Genomic DNA, 22,379 nt, shown 5'->3' on the forward strand with positions numbered 1-22,379 from the left:
ATCCTTGATGTTAAGAAACTCTTCTTTTCCAAGCTGGAAGGTCCAGCTGTATCTTCTTGAAATTAAGTGGGTATGGGGGAGGGCAGAGAAGAAGAAAGGGGAAAAAAACCCCGAATGAAAAAAGACCAGTTAAATTTAAACCACAAGCACCGCAGCTCCTGCCATGCAGGCCTCTGCTGCCATCTGGGGTTGTCTGCTGGAAGTGCAGTTCTGGAGGCCCAGCTCTCTCACTAAAGCCGAAGGCTGGATCCTGGTGCCTGAAATCTAGGAGGTTGGGCAGGCTGTCCACTGGCTGCCTCAGGCGTGGTCTCACTTACACACCTCCTTCAGGGAGCAGGGGTGAGGAATCTGGAGTCCACCTGAACCCTCCTTCCTTCCCCATTTGTCTACAGAGGAGGAAAGGATCCCAGAGTGTGGAGTGACTCCGCTAAGTTACAGAGCAAGTCAGTCGTTTGACACGCATGTATTATGCACCTAGTGTGGGTCAGGGGCACAGCTATGAACACAGAGAGTCCTGGGCTCTGCCCTTTGGATCCTATTGGGGGTAGGGGGTGCTGTGGACACAGACCTTCCTCTTGTTTCCATCTCTCCTATTATTGCCAGTCATCCAAGGAAGAGAATACAGACTGTCACCATCTATTTCAAGGTGTCCTGCATTTGGCTTGATTCATTTATATGCTCTGTGACCTTGAGGAAGTCACTTGCCTCTCTGTTAGGCTGATTACTTGGGGCCAGATCCCAGTTTTGGCAAGTCCCAGTTTTGCCACATCCAGCTTCTTGACCTTAGGCACTTTGCTTCAGTTCTTGGAGCCTTTGTTCAGTCATTTGTGAAATGGAGGTAATAGCTATACGTAACTTAGAGGATTGGTGTGAGGATGAAATGAGATAATACATGAGAAGCAGCACCTCAGTGGATGTGAGCTGGTAGTAAAAGTCAGACCCCACCAAGGGTGTGGGGAGTGCACTTCCCTCCTGGAGGTCCAGAAGGGGGTCAGGAGTGCAGTGGGGGGAGGCGTTTCTTCTGGGTTGAGTAGTGGCCAGCATGGTTCATCAGCCAGAAATCGGGCCTGAGCCCCCAGCACAGGGAGTGAGAGCTGCCACCTCGAATTTCCGTCAGCCAGCAGGGTCAGTTTCTAGAAGGTGATCTTCTAGTGCTGCCGGGACGAGGGCTCCCAGCTGGACTCCTCCAGGCCAATAGATGAAATCTAGGTCTGCGCAGAAGTCATCCCCTTGCTTCCCTTCTCCCTTCAGGACATTAAGGACCCTGGGTTCTTAGCCCAGTTCTGCCGCTTCCTGGCTTCACCTGGCTTTGTTACTTCTCTGAGCCTCAGTTTCCCCAGCTAGGTAGTTCTCACTCAGTCTTAGTGACTGGGCTGGAATCCCCTTGGAGGCTTCCTTGCTAGGAGACCTGGCAGTGCATGCAGGCATCTGGGTGGGACCTTATCTGGGTGGTCAGCTCCTACACGTGGCCTCTGCCTGTGGCCTGGGCTTCCACCCAGCGCAGTAGCCTAGTTCCGGGAACGAGGGATCCGAGACAGCAAGGTGAAAGGATGTGCATGGCATTTTTATGGCCAAGCTTTGGAAGTCACATGGTATTGCTTTTTGCTGTCTTCCGCTCACCGAGGCAGTCACAGAGATCACCTCGTTGCAAGGGGGAGGGGACCCAGGCCTCATCAGGCTATGGAAGAGTGTCAGTAGCACACTAAAAGAAGAGTAGGCGGCACGGAGAATGCTGGGGTAGCTGTCTTCGGGAAGTACCAGATGCCACACCTCCCCGGGTGGCTCTGCGGATAAGATGCGACAGCGGTGTCAAGTACTAGGCTCGTCCCCAGCACGTGGTGGATGCTCAGGAAACAACAGCTATGGCTGCTTTTGATTATCATGGAAATGGCCTTCGCTGTTCACCTCTGCCATGGAACCACACGGACCATCTCCCCGCGATGGGCTGTGTGGTCACGCGGTGACGGACCGCTGACAGGTATACACAGACACGTGGGCAAGTCCACATAGGTGGGACACACGTCATGTCACTCACAGGCCCACCTAAGCAGAGCAGCGGCCTTCCTGTGGCAGGAAGGACCTGAGGCCCCTTTGGCCCTCGATCTCTCCTTCCCATTCTCCAGAATTCTGGGACCCAGCCTGAGCAGCAGTCTCAGGGGAGCCCTGTGGTTTGGACACTGCCTGGGAACTCTGTGGGGCCTTGGGAGGCTCCTCCTTCTGGAAGAGAAGGTCTATAGGGGACAGGCCATGACCTGGGAATGCAGGACACAGGGACAGATGATGGGAAGAAGCAGGAAGGGGTCTCATGAGAGCAGATGGAGAGACTGAGACCCCAGGAGGGGAAGTGGCTTGTTGAAGGTCACATCGCCACCAAGTGGTAGAACCAGGATGTGAGCCCAAGCGGTGGCCTCATAGCCTGCTCTCTTCATTTCTGTGCCAAGTAGTCCCTCTCTTGGAACTCTGGTCTCAGTGATGAACCTGAAGCCCCAGGAGCACAGCACCATCAGGGAAATGACTAGCCCATCAGGTCGGGGACATCCAACACTAGTCCACACCGGTGGAGATCGGTGGGGTCAGGAACATGAGACGGTCCATCTGGGTCATTAGCCAGGGCTTGGTTTCCAGGGAAGAGGATTCTCCCTGATCCCAGCATGTCCTATTGATGCATTTTGTCTTCCACCAAAACCACCCTGGGTCAGGAGAACCTCTTTACATCATTATCTCCGTACAAAGTGAGGCCAGAGAAAGGCAGTTCAGGCAACTAGTGCACCAAGGAGGCCGGGGGGAGGCCAGGCTGAGCGCATGAGGCTGGAGGGGTGGTAGAGAGGGGCTGTCCTCTCAGAGGAGGGGGTGGGTTGCAGAATATGGACCCTGCAGGCCAGTCACCTCAGCATCACCTTTTATCATTAGGTGACTTCCCTGAGCCTCAGTTTCTTTGTTTGTAAAATAGAGAAGAAGCAGTAACAGAGCCCTTGATGTAGAGTTGCTGTGGGGATTAAAGGAGCCAGAGCTTGGAAAGCAATGGTGGGGGGGTTGACACCCGAAAAGTATTCCGACAGCATTAGTGATGGTGAGGATTCTAAGATTATGGTGCTCCCAATGTGTGTGGGCAGCTCTGGGGTCCAGACCCTCTGTGGCAGATACTTAGATAGAGCTGTGCAGATAGGAAGGGCTGGAGACCCTTCCCCACCCCACAGGAGCCTGAGGAGACCCACTGCCCCGGAATCTGAGTTGCCTTTGTCATTTCTTTTTCATTTCCTGTCTTCCCATTTAGACTGTGGTACCCAGCAGGGCACGGACTGCTTTTCTTCCTTGTAAATCCCCAGCACAGTGCTTGGTACCTGGGAGGTACTCAGTAAATATTTGTTGAAGTAATCAAATGAATAAAATAAAAACTCCATGAATTACTCATCCGTGGAACCATGTGTCTGCGTCTCCACTCGTGTGTTCATTTGTAACATACATCATTCTGCTCACCCGTCCATTCATTCATTCACCTATCATCATACCATCCTTTCACTCGGTCAGCCTGTACTCATCACCCATCCGTCTGTCCATCCATACGTCCTATCTCATCCCTGGCCGCAAGCTGGTCCAGCACTAGCTACAGGACCAAGTGGGCTCAAGTGGGCAAGAAGCCTTGCAGGAGGTCTTGGTGGGGCTCATAGTGGGAGGTGTGTCCAGAGGCAGGAAAACAAGGTATCAAGCTTCTTTGAGAGATGGGGAAGTGTCAGCTGACTGAGTGGAGGGAGGGAGAATTAGGTGTTCCCCAGGACCAGCAGAAGGGTGGTTCAACCCAACTGGGGTGCCCAGCCTGCTTCTCCTACAGGGTGTGGTGGTGTGGCAGAGCAGAGCCCTTTGTCCCTCCCCGCCTCTCATCTTCCCTGGCCTAAGGGGGATGGGAGCTGCTGGTGGGAGGAGGGTGGTGAATGTGTCACAGTTGGGTGTAGGGTATGGAGAGGAGAGGAGGGCCCTTACCAGCTACGTCATACGCTTGTAAAAACGATTCCGAGCCAGACCCACTCCAAGCAACTGCAGATACCCAAAAGGAAAAGAGACGTCAGCGCCTAAAAGGAGGGTTCAGTTCAGCCAAACAACAAAAGACCTGCCTGGGGTGCTCTGGGCATACATGGTGTCCCCAACACCCATCTGGGCTGACCTCACCCTGAGGGGCTCTGATGCCTTGCTGTTGTGGGGATGATCCTTGGACACTGCAATTCAGCAGCTGTGTGCTCCTGTTCCTTCTCTCAGCTTCCTTTCATTCCCCCACCCCACCAGCTCCCCTGTTGCCATGACAACAGGCTTGGATGTAATTAGCCATCTTTAATGAAGCAGCAGCAGCAAGCAGGGCCTCCGTGCCAAGCCCTGCCCCCTTCTCTAGGGCAGCGGCCTCCCGTGAACTCTGCCATCTGGGCACCCACATGCATCTGGATTTCTTGACCTCAGGAGGTTGTTCAAACCCCACCTCCTCCAGGAAGGCCTCCCTGAATACTCCCTAACTACCCCCTACCCCAGGCAGAGGTGCCTCCCTCTGTTGAGTCCTGTATATTGTCTGTCAGCTCCTGGATGCCAGCCAGAGTGGTTCATCTGTGCAGGGCCTGGTCCTGCTGAAGTGAGTGAGGGCATAGACGTACTTTACTAATAAGTCCAAGCTATGCACAGCCCCCTAGCTGCTCAGGGGAGATGAGGCCCCAGGTCACATAGCTGGAGACAGGGTCAGATGGGGGAGGAGGTTCTGAGAGAAAACTAAAGGTGAGTTAAGTAGCCACCATGATCAAGCAATGGGCTAGAGATGGGGCGCTCGAACCACGGGCCCTCCTGCTAGTGTGGGATTATCTTTAAGACCTGGCTATTTAGTTGCCCGAGGGGTGTGTCCATCCTCTGTGCTTAAATCATCACTCTGTCGTCAACTGGTCTGGTGGTTCCAAACACTCCCCCAACATGCCCAGCCCCCAGGGAAGTCCATAATCCAGCCCATAGGGACGGTAAGAGGCAGCTGGACTCACTGGATTTCTTGGTTCAATCTAGAGGTTCTAGAATCTAGAGGTTCAATCTAGAGAGGTGGGGGCCCTCCTGGGGGACCCTTGTTCTGCCTCCCAGGGGTAGGAGGGGCTCGGCCAGGACCTGTGCCCTAGGATGGGATGTGGCCAGGCAGGCTCTAGGCCTTCCGCCCCCCCGCCCCCGGAGTTTCAGGTCTGTAAGATCGTGTGTGTGTGTGTGTGTGTGTGTGTGTGTGTGTGTGTGTGTGTGTTTCAGGGTTGGGGTGGTTGAGAATGTGCACTTCCAACACATTCCCTCGGGGTCCACAGGGCCTGCCCTTTGAGAACCAGTGTCATAGAGGGACCAGCAAGGGTGTTGGTGCAGAGGACACACTCATGCTTCCATTCATTCTTTCACTCAACAAGCTGGCTCAGGCATTACCCTGGGCCAGGACCTCTCGGAACACAGGGGAGAGGGCAGCACACACTTAGCAAGCCTCTCTCAGGAGTCAGGCTCTGCCCCCTTGTGCAGCCTCACTGCCCTGGGAGCCATCTCACTGCCAGGTGGGGTCACACCTGTTTTCTCTGGCTACTCTCTCTTGGAATTCTCTGTGCCTGTTTTCATTGTTGACTACTTTGGGATTATCTGTTGGGAAGTTAAAATTTGAGTGTTGGACATTTTGGATCCTCTGAGGAAGCCAGTGCTGCTGGGTCCATGTCCTGCCCTCTCAGGAGAGGAGAAGGAAGAATTCCCTTGGGTGGGGCTGTGGGGTGTTGATTCACCTGATTCAGGGCTGAACAGGGGAAGGTGGCAGGGGGCTGCAAGGGCCAGCAAGGGGCTGATCCTGTGCCTTGGGGCTGCCAGGGAAGATTCCTGAGCAGGGAATTACAGGGTTTGCCTCCCTGTGATGACTGCTTAGTGTGTGGGGAGAAGGGAGGGGGAAGAGTTATTGACATTTTGTTTATTAGCCAACATCTATGTGCAGAGTGCTGTGGTTTACAAAGGGCCACAGACCCTGCCCTTAGGGGACCTACAGTGTCCTGGGAGGAGATGGCCATCAACCTAGCAATTGTTCAAATGTGTAATTACCAACTATGGTATCTGGTTAAGAAAAACAGAATCTTTGAGAGCGCAGAGCAGGTGCACCTGGCCTGATCTGAGGATCAGGGAGGGCTTCCTGGAGGAGGTGACAATCACACCAAGATTCCTCTTAAAGGAAAAGCAAAAACACTGCTAGGAGAGAGCCTGGTCTGTTTCTAAGAGTTAAAACAGAAGTGGTTGGAGCATATCAATCAAGGCGGAGAAAGGGAATGCAGGGACTAGTTTGGGCGATGGGTCAGAAGGTGTCCACCGTGCCTGAAACCCAGCAGAAAGCAGGTTTGAGGGAGGGCATCAGGAGTTCGGTGAGTGTGGGAGCCCTCAGTACACTGAAGAAGCATAAAGTTAGCCAGCCTAGAGGCACAGCACAGGGACCCCCCCAGTGAGCTGCAGGGTGCATCAGAGTCCCCTGGTGGGTGGTGGAGGCTGGTACAAAAACAAAACTCATGGGCGCCTGGGTGGCTCAGTGGGTTAAAGCCTCTGCCTTCGGCTCAGGTCATGATCCCAGGGTCCTGGGATCGAGCCCCACATCGGGCTCTCTGCTCTGCAGGGAGCCTGCTTCCTCCTCTCTCTCTGCCTGCCTCTCTGCCTACTTGTGATCTCTGTCTGTCAAATAAATAAATAAAATCTTTAAAAAAAAAAAAAAACTCACTCTGCCCCCACTCCTGATTAAATGGGTCTGGGATGTGTTCTGGTATCACCTGCAATTTGAGGACCAGGTCCTGGGGATCATGCTTGGATACGTTCTGGAGCATCATCTGGTGATGGTGGTAGGGGTTGTAAATGCCTGAGCTGCCCCCCAACCCCATGCTGGGGGGTGGTTGGAGAGACCTAGGGCTGGAATCCTCTAGGACTGTCTCAAGTACAGACACAGGTCAACTGGGTGGGGTGGGAGTAGGCATGACTCAGGGTGGGCCCTTTCTGCTATCAGGCCCTAATGCTCTGCACACCCACCCACCCACCGCCCCCAAGGGAGGACAGTGTCAGTGTCCAGGGATGTACATGAATGCTCATCCCTAAATATGTGTGCCTGTTTGTGCCTGGTTCTAGTTGTGTGAACCGGAAGCATGTGCCACAGTGCAGCACTGGGTCGGGTTCATGTGTGTCCGGGCTCAGGTCTGTATGGGACTCTGTTGATGTGTGTGCACTTGGCCCCCACCCACACCCGTATACAAACCAAGGCCGGAGGACAGGTTTCCATGTATATGGGCCTGTTCAGTGTAGTTCCGTGCATGCCTGGTTGGGTACAGGTGTGGACAAAAGGCCCATGTCTCCCAGCGTACTGGCCTTTGTCGACGGGTGTGCGCCAACTTCTGTCCTCTGAGGGGGATGGGTCCGCAAGGGGAGGGGGCGGCGTCCGGGAGCGGCGGGGGCGAGGTCCTGCGGCCATCAGCGTGTTGGGGGAGACCCGGCTGCGCCGAAAGGGGGCGGGCGGAGCCGGGCGGCGGGGGGCACGGGGGCGGGGACTCCTCCGCTCCCCTCCGCTCCCCTCCTCCCGCGCCAGCGGCGCCCAGCGCGCCAGGCTCGCCCCGCGCACTCGCGAAGCGGAGGAGGCAACAGCGCCGCCGCCCGGGCCGACGCGATCAGATCGGCGCTAGAACTGACACCGCGGAGGCCGGGCTGAGCCCCTGGAGGGAGCGACGGTGGGACAGAAGGGGCCCGCCGTCCCCCGCCGCCCCGGCACCCCCGCCCTGGCGGCGGCCCGGCCGCATGCTTCAGATGGTGAAGACCCTGGCCCAGTTCACCATTGCGCTGGAAGACATGCGCGATCTGGGCCCGGCCACCGCCTCCGGGGAGCCCACCGGGAGCAGTGGTGCTGACGCTGAGGAGCCTGGGGAGGCCCAGGTACGGGGAGGGGGAGACACAGCCAGGGCCCTGGGTCAAGACCTAGAACCCACTGCACCTGGGCCTAGGGGAGGCATGGGTAGATGCTGGGGCGCGGACTGGGAACTCGGATCAGGCACACCAGCTGCCCGGCGGTGGGCCTGGTGGCTCAGAGACTAGTGATGGGGGCAGGGATGGTGCGGCTGGCAGGGCGTTGAGGTTTGGTGGTACCAGAATGCAAGCTTGGGATGGCAGAAGGGCTGGCAACCTCAACTGGGGTGTGGACTCCTACCCTGAGACCCAGCCTTGGTAAGGCCTAGTGGTTCCTAGTGCGTGATATGGGTCAGGGTGTAGGCAGAGACTGTCTCCCGAGGTATCCTGGGTTCACAGGCTCCGGAAGGAGAGGTTTCATCAGCCTCTCTCCGGCAGGCCTGCAGCAGTCCCCAGGTGTATGTATGTGCTGGGGGGATGGGGCATTGGGAGTAGCCGATCATGCTCCTGCCTTGCCATTCTCTCCCTGCCATTGGACCTGCTGGGCCTGGAGGGTGTCATGCTGTGGTGGCAATGGTGGTGTCCCCATTCCCGGCTCGGTTCTCTTCTCCTCTGGGGGAAGAGGAGGGGGAGGCTTCCAGGGCTGTGTCCGTGCCTTTGTGTGTGTCTCTGGGCCATGTCTCTCGGCCATGTCTCTCATTGTCCTGCTCTCCTGGGCTCCCGCGGGGCCTCTGGTTCTGTCTTCCTCCCCATGCTGTGCTGTGTGTGATGAGTTTCTCCCCACCACCTGACATCTCTGGGCTGAAGGCCCTGGTTCTCAGCTAGGGGACTTGCCTGCATTTCATTTTGGTCTCTTTGCAGAGTGTCTGGTCTTTATGGCTTCTCCTGTGTACATGTGTCTCTGTCTTCATGCTGTGTGTGCAGAGTCTGAAGCTTTGGGTCATGACGTCCCAATCATACTGGTAGGAGAGGCCCCCCTCTATCTTCCTGCTGTATCCCTCCAGCCCCCCTCCCTCTCCCACTTCTGCACCCCCTGTAGTAAAGGTCTGAGGACGGAGCTGTTGAGGGGTGACGGGCTCTGGTGGGGAGGCTAGGCCCCTGGGGGAGGCTAGGCCTACAGGGCTGTCCCGCCCAGAACAGGTGGGCCTGCTGATCTGCTTGACAGCTGCATCACTCCGCTCCTGCCTCCCCACCCCCACGTGCACTCACACCCGTGTCTGGGCACGTGCAGAAGGGCACTCTGTACAGTGACAGGGAGCTGGCCTTAATTTCCATGCCTCTACCTGACAGCTGAGTGACAGCCCACTGTGCTTTCAAGCAGAAGGAGGCTGGGAAAGGCGGGTGTTGCAGCGTCAGCCTCCCTGCGTGAGTTACCCCAGCCCTCTGCGCTGGCAGGCCCAGCCCCAGCCCTGCCTCCCTCAGGAGGCCTCCCTGCCTGCCCGTGACCCTCAGCCCTGGGCCTAGCAGGGCCCGGCCCAGGGAGTGGAAGGGGGAGAGAGGCTGTGCCCCTCGGGGCCGAGCCTGGCCCGGTTCTTCTCTCAGGGAGCTCCGTGTGGGGCAGAGAGATGGATATAGAAGAGCCATTTTGCTGAGGCAGAGTAAGAACACTGAAGACCCGGCATCTGTGGAGGGAGCTGCCCCGCTTCCCAGCTCCTCGCTTTCACAGTATGGGAGGAAGACATTATTCATTCCATTTCATAGGAGAGAATGTGGGAACCTAGGGCAGTCACCCAAGGTCACAGAGCTCGTAAGGGCCCAGCTGGGGACCCTGTGGCCGGTGGCTGTGGTCAGTCAGTGTGGACAAGAACTCGGGGTACTTGGGCCCTAAAACTCAGCATGAGGTGGCTAAAGAGACTCGGGTCAGGGCGCTTGGGTGGCTCAGTCAGTCAAGGGTCCGGCTTTTGGTTTCAGCTCAGGTCATGATCTCAGGGTCGTGAGATTGAGCCCCACATCAGGCTCTGTGCTCAGTGGGGAATCCACTTGAGATTCTCTCTGTCCTCTCCCTCTGCCCCTCCTCCTGCTCTCTCATGTGCATGCACACTCTTTCTCTCTCAAATAAATAAATCTTTAAAAAAAAAAGAGAGAGAGAGAGAGACTCGGTCCCCACTCTGCCAGTCACTAGCTGTGTGACCTTGGGCAAGTCAGTCACCTCTCAGACTTGACTACCTTGTCTATAAAGTGGAGATGATGACACCTGCGAGTGTGAGGCAGAAATGAGGCCATATCTTTGAGTGCTGAGAGGACTCTGGGGGACAAGGGGAGGACTGAGCATCTGGGGCTTTCCTTGGGAGGCTGTTCTGGCCTTTGAGGCTCTCCCAAACTCTCCATCCTAGGGTGGGCCCAACTGATGTTCTCTCCTACTAGAAGCTGCCCTGGTGTTTTAAGGGCCTTCGAATCACTGAGGGTAGATGATCTGACTGTAGCTGGGGGCTCTGAGGCAAAGCCCAGTGTCTTGTCACCCATCAGAGCATGCAGCTGGTGGGGGTGGGGCAAGGCCAGTCTCCTCCCCTCCCTCAAGGGAGATCCATTCGCAGCCCCCCACCTGTGAGTTCCTAGCACAGGAGCTTGCTTTTCTGAGCATGTCCCATTGTTGACAGGTTTGGGGGCAGACCTGGCCCGGAGTCCCCAAGTCAGAGGGAGGGGATCACGGGGAGGTGGGTATACCATCTGGTGAAGGCTTCCTGGAGGAGTGGGCCAGAGGTATAGGAACTGGTGGCAAGGGGCAGTAGGTAAGCTGAGGTCCAGGGAGTCAGACACAGAGAAGGAATCCTCTGCCTGGCTTCTAGCAAAGCCTTCACACAGAATAGGGGCTGCCCTGTCAGGGCAGGATGGACACCCTATCCCTGGAGGGGCAGGTGCAGAGTCTGGTTGACCCTCAGGGACTCCGTACTGTAGACCATCACATGCTTAGGATGGAGGCATTAGCTCCTGGGTCTCCTTTTCCCCATCCTTAAAACGGGAAGAAGAACATCATCTACCTCACAGGGTAGTCAGGAGGATGAAATAATGATATGCTCAGAGCTGGTGTGAAGTAGGACTCAGTTAACCTGTTTTTACTGAGAGAATGGTTATCCAGCCTTGTCTGAGAGTGGGTGAACCCTGCCCCAACCTGGCTGTGTGACCTTTGGCACTGATGTCACCTTTCTGAGTCACCTTTTCTTCATCTGTGGCAGGAGGCCACAGTCTCCACTCTCAGGGATGGTGTGAAGCCCAGCCTGATAGGGTCTCACCCCGTAGCACTGAGCCTGAAGGAGGGGTTTTCAAAGTTGGCAGCTGGGGTGGGGGGTGGCCTGGAGGCATCTTCCTTTGACAAGGTAAGAGGTTATTGGTTGTTTTGAGTCCTTTTCAGGAGCCCAGTGGGTAACCTCAAAGTGAACAGGAGATCACCAGTTCTGCCAGCAGCCATGGGGTGGTGGTGGAGGAGTAAGGGGCACACCCTGGAAAGGGGGGCATTTGAGATGTGGGAGGAGGGTGCCCCCTGCACGGGGACCATGTGAGCAAGTTCTGGCAAAGTGGAGGTCCATGGTACTTTGGGGTAACAGCCAGCAGCCCTAGATGGTGGGAAAGCAGGCTTTGAAGGCCAGGCAGAGGAAGCGGGTGGGCTCTCCGGGTCATTGTGCCTGCGGGGGGTGAGGTCTGAGGGGAACAAGGCATGCTCACCCTCTGCCTTCTGTTCCCCAAGGACATGCGGAAGCACGTGACCATGACCCTGCTGGACACGGAGCAGTCGTACGTGGAGTCTCTGCGCACCTTGATGCAGGTGAGGCTCGAGGCTATTAACCAGGCCCCTGAGAGTGGCCGTTATGAGTCTAGGAGGCTGTCACACACATGGGAACAAAGCCATTTTTATGGACGGGATGGAGGCTAGAGAGGAGAGAGGAACGACCCTGGGATACATCACCCCTCTGTGGAGAACCTCCCCCATCATGTGACTCTCCCAGAAGAGGAAGCCCCCGCCAGGGTGGGGGAGAACATGGAGGGGACTTAATAAGGCCAGACAGGCCACCCCAGGGCAGGTGCTCCCTCCTTTTACTGTCCTGCCACCTCCCCCTGGCAGCCCTGGGCCTGAGCTTAGATCTGTGCCCCTGCCCACGGTAGCCCCATCCATTTTATTCATTGACTGGGAAAATGATCATTGAATGGAGTAAAATGCTGGGCACCTGCTGTGTGCCAGGCCCCAGCCCAGGAATAGGAAGCACAAGGATGAATAAGAGAGGCAAGCCGCTGCCACAGGAACTCATCGTCCCATTGGGCACAGAGTTGAGTATATGTTCACTCTCAAAGCATTGAGGGGCCACCTGTGAGGTGAGGGGGTCAGGGAATTTTCCCTGGAGGATGTGCTGGCTTCCTCCCCACCTGTCTTGGCAGCAATAGGAACAGCACGTGCAAGGTCAGGTAAGGAGAGGCCAGCATGGAGTACAAAGGGTTGGTCCTCTGCGGATGCGGGGGGCCACATGGTAGGTGCCTTGACTACCAGGAAGAAGGTTTGGACCCTACCAGGGGCCCTGGAGAGTCAGCGAAGGGCTTTGAGCCAGGGGTGTCATATCGTCTCATTCATGCTTTACATAGTCTATCTGACTGCTAGGAAGGTGGGCAGCCAAGGTGGGCAGCCACTGAGGGTGGGTGAGGGAGGAGAGGCCAGGACCAGAGCAGACGCCACAGGGAAGGAGCATTGGGACAGACCCTCAGGATGTGGACTGATCAGGCCAGGCCTGGTAGCTGGTCGGCTGTGGGATGAGGCCTGAACTCCTGGTCTGTGTGATGGAAGCACTGTAGGAGCCCCACACGTGAAAATTGGGGTGAGATGGCCAGATCAGGTTCTGATGGGGGAAAGCCCCCAGCTCAGAGTGCACGTGTAGGCCTGGGGCCCAGGACTAAGAACATGGATCCTAGCTGAGAGGGCCTGGCCTTGACAAATTCACTCACGCCATCTAGGCAGACTGAGAGCAAAGAACAGAAGGTGGAGCCCTGGAAACATCCAGAGTGTACATTCATTTATTCCGCAGATCCGCAACGAGCATCTTCTGGGTGTGGACCGTGTTCTCGGTGAGGGTTCAGCAGAGAGCATGAGTGACAAGGTCCTGTCTCCTAGAGCTCATGGTCTCCGGCAGACAGGGACAGTAACCAGCCAGGCAAACCACACATGAGGACAGATGCAGATTCACAAGTGCGCAGAGGGTGTATCCGTAACACCTGAGTATTGTCCAGTCAGAGAAGGGAGGCAATTCTGACATGTGCCACAACATGGGTGAACCTCAAGGTCACGAGGCTAAACCAAAGTGAGCCAGTCACAAGAGGACAGATACTGTATGACTGCACTTCTGTGGGTCACCTAGGGTGGCCAAGTTCATAGAAACAGAAAAGTTGAATGGTGCTTGCCAGGACCTGGGGGAGGGGAAGTGGAAGATAGTGTTTAATGGGTATGGAGTTGTGGTTTGGGAAGATGGGGAAGTTCCGGAGGGTGTTGGGGATGATGGTTCCACAGCAACGTGAAGGTATTTAATGTGAGTGTACTAACTGTACTTAAAAATGATTGAAATCGGCAAGTTTTATGGTATTTACATACATTGCTTTTATTTTTTTATTTTATTTTTTAAAAGATTTTTATCTAGTTATTTGAGAGACAGAGACAGATAGTGACAGAGATAGTGAGAGAAAGCAAAAGGAGGGAGGAGAGAGAGAAGCAGGCTTCCCACTGAGCAGGGAGCCCGATGCGGAGCTCGATCCCAGGACTCTGGGATCATGACCTGAGCCCAAGGCAGAGTCTTAACCCACTGAGCCACCCAGGTGCCCCCATGTTGCTTTTTTATATTAAAAATAATTACACAGTGGTTCTCCCTTTCCCCCTGCTTGGGTTCCGTCTCCCGCTGTGTCTCTTTGTCAAATAAATAAATAAAATATTTTTTAAAAAATTAAGAAAAAATAAGCGCACAGAAAGAGGAGATCATAGAACGGGGCCTGCCCTGGTGTCACAGGCCAGGGAAGGCTTCTCTGAGGTTGGGGTGTTCAGCGGAGACCTGAAGGATGGGCAAGCGTTAAGCAGCGGGAGAGCCTGGAGGGCACCCTTCTGGCAGCTGGGGCAGCAGGAACAAAGGCTGGAGGCTGGAGGAAACCTGGAGCAGTTAGCCCTGGAGAGGTGGCCGGGGTGGCTGCTGTGCAAGGTGCTGGGACACAACTAGAATGCTGTCTTTTAGTGATGCGCTTGGCCGCTAGGCGGTGGTAGTCATGCAGGGGTCCAGCAGGGTGTGGGGTCCTTTGGGGTCCCCTGGGTGGGAGTTGAAGGCATTGGGGTCAGGCAGTCCAAGGTTTGAGTCACTTGCCTCTCTGCTGTGTGATGCTAGCCTAGTCACCTTGCTTCTCTGAGCCTCAGTGCTTTTGTGTACAGAATGTAACTATCACACACGTGTCCTGGCGTGAAGGTGCAGAGATAACGAGGCTGCTCTTGCCTTGTTCACACATGGGAGGCTGGCGCGACCCGGGCAGGGCTCTCTGCCTTTCTCTCTCCTGGCCAGTTCAGGGCTGCACATGTGGAGGCTTGCAGGACCTGCCGGGAGGAGAGCTAAGGGGGGGATAGTTCTCAGGAGACCGGACTGAGAGTATGGGCAGGAGAGTGTCAGCCGAATGGACTCCACGGCCCTAGTGTTCCCTCACAGTGACCATTGCCACCCGCATTGATTGGTATTGTCCCTGCAAGCCAGGAGTTTCTTTTTTTTTCCTTTCTTTAAATTGAGGTATAATTAACATATGGTGTTACGTTAGTGTCATGTGTAGGCCAGGCTTGGTATTTCTTTAAAGAAGAAATACAGAGGTTAACAGAGGCTATGGGATTTGAACCCACATCCTAAGGCTACACCTTTCCTCAGGGTCACTCTCCCACTTTGAGTCTTTCTTTAACCCCTGAATTCCCAGCCAACAACCCCCCTTTTCCCTGACCCAGCCCCCTTCACCCAGCACTCCTGACCTTGTCTTTTTTCCCACAGTATTTACTGCCTTCTAACACACATGTAATAATTTCAATATTTATGGTGTTTGTTTTCTGCCTCTCTCCACTGAGGTGTCAACTCAACAAGCACGGGGACTTTTGTCTACCCCCAGGTGCCGCCTGGTGCTTAGAAGGCGGGACACTCAGTAGTTGCCCAGCGAGTACATGATGAGTGGGTGCAGGTGTTGGCTTCTAGAAGGTTCTGGATCAGGTTCTCTGCTTAGTCTTTCCTCCCACTGTGTGCCTGCTCTTGTGTGGGGTGCAGTTTAGCTCCTCTCCTGTGGGGCAGCAGGCCCCCCCACCATCCCCACATACCTCCCCCCCACCTCCCACCCCACCCCCACTCAGAGAGGACCCTGGCTCAGACTGGCCTAGGAATTCTTTTTTTTTTTTTTTAATTTAAAGATTTTATTTATTTATTTGACAGAGATCACAAGTAGGCAGAGAGGCAGGCAGAGAGAGAGGCCAGGGGTGGGGGGAAGCAGGCTCCCTGCTGAGCAGAGAGCCCTGTGTGGGGCTTGATCCAAGGACCCTGGGATCATGACCCGAGCCGAAGGCAGAGGCTTTAACCCACTGAGCCACCCAGGTGCCCCTGGCCTAGGAATTCTAAGAGGGAGGCTGCCTGCCTGTCCCTTCACCATTGCCCGCTGGCCTTTTAAGAATCCCCAGCCGGGCAAGAGGATTCTGTTGAGCTTGACTTTCTCGAGGCTGTTATATCAAGCCAATTTTTAAAAATGTTTGGTATAAAGTTTGCCAGAACATTGCATTACTTTTTCAAACATCCTCATTTCTTGGGCTTGTAGTTAGAGTTTGGGCCAGTAAAGAGCGACCCCTGCGTGAGCACTCGTACTGCGAAGCAGGGCTCTTCATTCTCAGGAATCCGGGTTGAACGCAGATGGGAGGCGAAAAAGAGGAGTTTTAATCAGACTTGACCGTAGCCCTGAAAACCATGAAAACAGTGCTCAGATGGTGGCACGAAAGGCCTCTCAGGCCCCTCCTTGCTTTATTTCCCCCACAGCAGTTCTCAACTTTTAACTTTCCACATTTAACTGATTTGAAGATAAACATCTCTGAACTCCAGGTTCATCCTGTAATTGATGGCATATGATAACTTAATTGGCAGCAATTATTTTCTTAAAGATTTAATGAAATGTGGTTTATTTTTGTTTCTTCCTCATATCTGTGTGTTCCATCGCACTAGACTGTAAGCTCCGCTGGGCAGGGAGTTTGGTCTTCCTTGCTCACTGCTGAACTGTGCCTGTGCACAGTGACTGCTCAGTGAAGTGTCTGCTGAGTTAGCGCATGTGGGTCTCCCAGGAGCCCAGTCTTCTTGCTTTCCTCACTCCAAGCTCTGTGGGTTCATGCATCCAACAAACTTTTACTGAGCCTACTCACCCCCGTCTTATGCCAGGCCCGGGGCCACACAGTGAGAGGTGTGGGGATAGGTCTTCCTCTCTCTGCTAGAGCTCTGAGTCTAACGAGGGAGATCCAGAGACATGGCCATTGAGTCATAGGCTCAGGTGATTTCGTATGCCCCCCATGCCAGTGGGTTGGGATGCCATCCCTCTGAGGGTACCCGGACTGACCTGTAGGGGACCCTCAGGGCTACATGCAGCCGCTGAAGCAGCCAGAGAACTCCTTGCTCTGTGACCCATCGCTGGTGGATGAGATCTTCGACCAGATCCCTGAGCTCCTGGAGCACCACGAACAGTTCCTCGAGCAGGTGCGGCACTGTGTGCAGACCTGGCACGCCCAGCAGAAGGTGGGAGACCTGCTCGTCCAGTCGGTGAGTGGCCCTGCTGCCCGCTGCTATAGCCCCCACGAGCCTGGGCCCCTCCTGGAAGGGGATGACTGCTGCCATGGACCCCTCACCCTCCCCCACTCCACCTGGACACTGACTCTGATCCCAGGTCCAGCCCGAGAACCTGGGCAGACAGTGGCACTGACTCCAGCCCTGGGGTTGACCTGAACCTGGACACCCCAAAACCTCAGAGCTTGGCTAGACTCTGGCACAGACCCCAGCCCCAACCAGTTCCTGACCCTAATCCTGGACCCAGCTCTAGTTGCTGGCACTAACTTTGACCCTGGTCCTGACCTCGAGCCGGTGCTGACACTGACCCAGACCTCAGCGGTTACGTTGACTAGCTCGTTTCTCCATCCAGCATTTTAATCAGATAGCTAACTACTTGGCACTTACGTGCTAGCCATTATTCTAAATACATTACATAAATCCACAAGGCTAGGAGAAAGGTGCAATTATTCCCCCAAGTTTAAAGTGGATGACTCTGCAGAGAAAGTAACCTGATCAAGGTCACAGTGAGTGGTAAAGGGTTCAGGCTCCAAGAGCTGCGGCTCCAGTGCCCACACTCTGCCCCAGTCTGTGCCCCGCTTCACCACGAGTACACCCCCACCTGTGAGCTCTTCAGGATCCCACCATAGTGTATGGGACCTTAGAAAAGGTATTGGCTTCAAAACTCAAAAAGAGCTGTAAAAGCAAAGCTAATAAACATTCAATTAAATGTCTGTAAAAACACAGCACACCATTTTCTTTAGTTGTTAAATATAGTATTGTTTATACGAGCTTAATTGCATTTGAAAAAACTTAAGTTACATTTTGTTTTTTGGCCAGAATTCCCAGGAATGCACGGTGATGACTGATAAATCATAGCCAAACACAAACTAAACTGCTTACTCAGAGCCGAATGATTTCAAAAGCAAAATTGTAAAACGTCTTTCAAAAATTGTACTAGCAAACAAACAAACAAAAACAAACTTACAAACTTATCAGTTGTTGTGAGATGTGGATGTTCTTTCATGTGTTTGTGATGATGTGGGTGGGCCTTGGGCCTAAGAAGGTCTTAGAAGATGCCTGCTGGCCCGGGACGGTTGTGGCAAGAACTCTGATGGGACCTCCGTTGGGTGCTGACACCTCCAGGCCATTGCCACCCTCACTGTCACCAGGCTCATCCCCTGTCTGGACTTGGATGCTGACCATGGTCTGACGAGCAGAAACCCTGGCCCCAGGGAAGGGTCAGCAGAGCAAGCTTGGGCCCAGGGTGGGCTGGGGCGTAAGGGCTGTCTTCTTCTCCAAGCCTCTGCTCTGTAGCACACCCCGGGCCTGGGGCGGGGGACAGTCAGCGCCTTAGAGACACAGGAGCTTGTGGGCCCAGAGGGGTCAGAAACAAATGCCACCATAGGGCCCTTAGTCCATCCGTGGTTCAGCTGACACAGGAACCAGGTTGTCCCACCATCTAGCCAGGGCTTCTGCCCAAGAACTTTAACACTTAGCCCAGCTGTCAGCTGGCCATTGGTGCTAGCCACCAGCTGTGTGCCCCCACTGGATAGGATGAACATCCCTATTGCCTTCCAGAGGAGAGACTTGTCCCCAGGGGGAATCAAAGAAGGCCAGAGGCCAAGTGTGATTCCAGAAAGAGTTCTAGTCAGGGCAGGGTGGGCTTCCTGGAGGAGGCACGGTTGGAGCTTAGCCCTGAGATTGGATAATGGTGAGATTTGGGTGTAGTAAGGGCATCTGGTGGAGAGAATTACATGAGCAAAGGCCAAGAGGCTGGAATGAGTCTGTGTCTCTCAGAGGACAGTGAGGAGGGGGAACTCTTGGCTGGACTTAGTGAGGCTGGAGAGCAAGGGATGGAAATGCCCAGTTGGAAATGGGAGAGCCTGGTCTACAGGACACATCTCGGCATATGTATTTCCATGTACACACAGACCCTAAGTAAGATACATGTTTGTACACACACATACTCACATGGTCACACATACAAGGTGTATGTGTATACACAACGCAGGAGCACATACCCCATCCCTTAGAGACCACATCATGTCCAGTTGGAGGGAAAGGATGTTGGCTTGTGCATCATTGGAAACCAGGACAGGGTGAGGTGGAGTAAGGGACAACTTGAAGGTCCCCAACCTACCTCTTCACCCACAGTTCTCCAAGGACGTCCTGGTCAACATCTATTCTGCCTACATTGACAACTTTCTCAACGCAAAGGATGCCGTGCGTGTGGCTAAGGAGGCGAGGCCTGCCTTTCTCAAGTTCTTGGAGGTACTGGGGGCCAGCAAAGGGAGATGGACATGACTCCTACCTTGGGCCAGGTTTGGGAGGGGGCAAGAGCTCCCAGACTGGGCACCATAGCCTTAGGCTAAGGTTCAGTTTTTGCCCTTGGGCTGGGCTGGAGGCACTGGCTGGGGACCTGTCCCCAGTCATTCCCTTCTTTGCATGACATTCCTCACTTGGGTGCCCATCCACTTTGTCTCTGGTTTCAGCAAAGCATGCGTGAGAATAAGGAGAAGCAGGCGCTGTCTGACCTCATGATCAAGCCTGTGCAGCGGATCCCACGCTATGAGCTTCTGGTGAAGGTGGGCATGGGGGGCAAGGCTGGGAGGCACGTGAGGCTGCCGGGGGCTGGAAGACCCCTCCTCGACTGAGCCTGACGTCAGTGTCCCCAGGGGTCGGGTAGGAAGAGAAGTCCTCTCTGGAGTCTCCCTGTAGTCCCTCCTGCTCCAGCTGTCAACATGGGGCCGCCGGGCCTGAAAGGGGCAGCTGATAAGCAGGGGTCTTATCCCCATCTCCACACCAGGACCTCCTGAAACACACACCCGAGGACCACCCAGACCACCCACTCCTGCTGGATGCTCAGCGGAACATCAAGCAGGTGGCTGAACGCATCAACAAGGGTGTGCGGAGTGCAGAGGAGGCAGAGCGACACGCCCGTGTGCTGCAGGAAATTGAGGCTCACATTGAGGGCATGGAGGACGTGAGTGCCCCCCGCCACCCAAGTCTTCGTTTGCACCTGTGTCCCCTGCAGTCACCGTCCCGTCCACCTCCACAGCATGTCTGCCAGCATCCCCACCCGTCTCTGTCCATAGCCACAACCGTGTTGCTGTCTCTGGCCACAGATCCCGAGGCCTGAGCGCACAGCATCAGGAGGACGGAGGGGATGCTGCTTCTACTGGCCTGGCCCGTGGAGGGGGGCCAGGGGTCCCTGGGGTCTGGGGAGGAGATGGGATTAATAATTGGCCTTCAAGGTTTTGTCTCTCCTGCCCCACAGCTCCAAGCCCCTCTGCGGCGATTCCTAAGGCAGGAGATGGTCATTGAAGTGGTAAGAAGTATCCCTTTGTCTACCCACCTGTTCCCATCTCCCTACTTTGTTCATACTTTTGCTCATACCTGCTGCCCTTGGGCCTCCCTGCTCTTCCCCACAACAGGAGTCCTGGGTCGAGTCCCAACTCTGCCTCTGGGCATCTGGGGCAGAGCCCTCACCCCTCTCTGGGCCTGGCTGTCCCCTTGGGCACGGTGGGCAGGAGGGTGGGCCTCTGGGCCTGAGTCCTGCCTCGGACCCCACAGAAGGCCGTCGGTGGCAAGAAGGACCGGTCTCTCTTCCTGTTCACGGACCTCATTGTCTGCACGACCCTAAAGCGGAAATCGGGTTCCCTGCGGCGCAGCTCCATGAGCCTGTGAGTGGCTGGGGCGGGGCTGGGCTGGGGCAGCGGGGGAGCAGCTGTCCTTCCCTGGCCCCACTGCCCCGGCCTGGCCAGAGCTCCCCCTTGGCTCCCCACAGGTACACGGCAGCCAGCGTCATCGACACGGCCAGCAAGTACAAGCTGCTGTGGAAGCTACCGCTGGAGGACGCGGACATCGTCAAAGGTGGGGCTGGCCCAGGCCTGCCTGGGGGTTCTGGGTGTCCGGGTCCTCCTCTCAGAAGCCCTCCTGGAGGGCTTGCCCTGTGCCAGGCTGGCTGCCTGGATCTGTCTGCTTTTCTGTTGTGGGGGCCTCACTTTCCCAACCAGTATGGGGGGCGTGGCCTGTAGGATCGGTGTGCCCACCACAGAGCCACACCAGGACCTGTGCACACAGACCACTTTCTGACAGGGCAGGGACCTCGTCTAGGCTGGGGTGGTACGAGGGCACAGACACACCTGCCACCAGCCACTGACCACGGCACCAGCATCCTATTAGACAATGATGCACTGCTCTGGTCCAGCAGTTTTGCTCATCGGGAGCAGAGACTCACTTAAGTCAGTGCAAGTGGAAGGCTGGTTGGAAAGATCTGTGTTGTTTGGGGCTGAGGTGGTTTCAGAGAATTGCTCCTCCTGCCTGTTCTCACTGCCCTTAGCTTTCTCTGCTTCCTCCTTCCTTCCACCTCCTGTGCTCCCTCATGGCCTACTCTGCATCGTGCGTGGCCTTTCTCCCTAGCTGCTCCAGAATCCGAACTTTACCTTTCTGAGGGGGCGGGTTGGTCTGGGATGGTGGTGTGGGTGCCTCTGGGCTGGCAGGCAGTTCGGGTCCAGACTCTGTCCCTAGGCTTAGCTGCGGTGACCCCCAGGGCAAACCCAGGCCGGCCTCACATGGGCCACTGTGGAGGAATACAAGCTGATGATTGGTCCGGTTTGTCTCTTCTCACTGGAACACAGGCCAGTTGATAAAGTGACTACCTTTAGGTCAGGTGTCTGCTCCTGGTCCCATTGAGTGTGGTCAGAGTGGGGCAAGGTCCTACAGAAGAAACCAGGGCTGCCCAGGCAGTGAGAGTTGTTGGGGTGGGTGGGGGAATGGCATCCTTTAGAAGGAGTAGGAGAAAACCCAAGCCTTAGCTTTTCTAGTACGTTCCACTGCTGTCTACTCTGCCCGTTGGTGAGTTCCTGGTCTAGGGTGGACACCCCGGCCAGGCAGTGTTGGGTGTGGGGATGCTGAGCTGGCCTGTGGGGCCAGCTACTTGGCTATGGTCAGGTATGGGGTAGGACTAGAGAAATCCAGAGCATCAGCTCATTTTCCCCTCCTCTGTCGGGGAACGGAGTCCCTTGGTCAGCAGATTTGACTGCCCGAGGCTCTGGCTGCTGGGCCGACTCCCTTGTGGGGGCCGCACCCCCACGGCTTCCGGTGTCAGCGGGAGGCTGCCGAAGCTACAGGGCCGTCCGCCGCCTATTCTGTGTGCTCGTCCGCGGGGCTCTCTGAGGGACCAGCACCCTGGGCCAGGTGGCTCTGAATCAGGCCCAGTCCCCTGTTGCCAGGCCTGGTGTTTCTCTGCGAGCCACTTGGCTGTCACTCTGTTCCTTGGGTCTTGGGGTTGACCAGCTCTCAGCTTGTCAGGCCACTCCCCACACTCGACTGCAGACTGTGAGGAAAGGGGAGACTGTCTGTCCAAGCCTGACCTTGTCTGCTTCTGTATCTGTCCATGGCCTTCCTCTATCTCATCAGGGGCATCCCAAGCCACCAATCGGGAGAACATCCAGAAGGCTATCAGCCGCCTGGACGAGGACCTGACCACCCTGGGCCAGATGAGCAAGCTCTCAGAGAGCCTTGGTTTCCCCCACCAGGTCTGTGCTCTCTGCCTAAGGCAGGGGGAGTGGGGTGATGGGGGTTCCCAGACCCTATCTGAGGGAGAGAGAACAGCCTCTTCATTGCCTGAGGAAGAGGTCACTCAGCTCTGTCACTTATTGGAAAGGGAAGGTATAGCCTCATGGCAACTGAGGGAAGTGATGTGTTCCA

The 22,379-nt window shown here is 55.5% G+C and overlaps 1 protein-coding gene across 1 annotated transcript in view; it reads left to right on the forward strand.

Annotated features, from left to right (window-relative positions):
* ARHGEF17 (Rho guanine nucleotide exchange factor 17) overlaps positions 1-22,379 on the forward strand; it is a 55,220-nt gene that overhangs the window by 25,159 nt on the left and 7,682 nt on the right. The window contains exons 2-10 of the mRNA XM_080817643.1: positions 11,576-11,653; positions 16,479-16,661; positions 18,822-18,938; positions 19,160-19,252; positions 19,474-19,650; positions 19,945-19,995; positions 20,241-20,350; positions 20,455-20,540; positions 22,089-22,207. Coding sequence (XP_080673769.1) covers positions 11,576-11,653; positions 16,479-16,661; positions 18,822-18,938; positions 19,160-19,252; positions 19,474-19,650; positions 19,945-19,995; positions 20,241-20,350; positions 20,455-20,540; positions 22,089-22,207 — 1,014 coding nt within the window. The remainder of the gene's footprint in view (positions 1-11,575; positions 11,654-16,478; positions 16,662-18,821; positions 18,939-19,159; positions 19,253-19,473; positions 19,651-19,944; positions 19,996-20,240; positions 20,351-20,454; positions 20,541-22,088; positions 22,208-22,379) is intronic.

The sequence above is a fragment of the Martes martes genome, assembly GCF_963455335.1.
Source record: "Martes martes genome assembly, chromosome: 10".
Taxonomy (NCBI): domain Eukaryota; kingdom Metazoa; phylum Chordata; class Mammalia; order Carnivora; family Mustelidae; genus Martes; species Martes martes.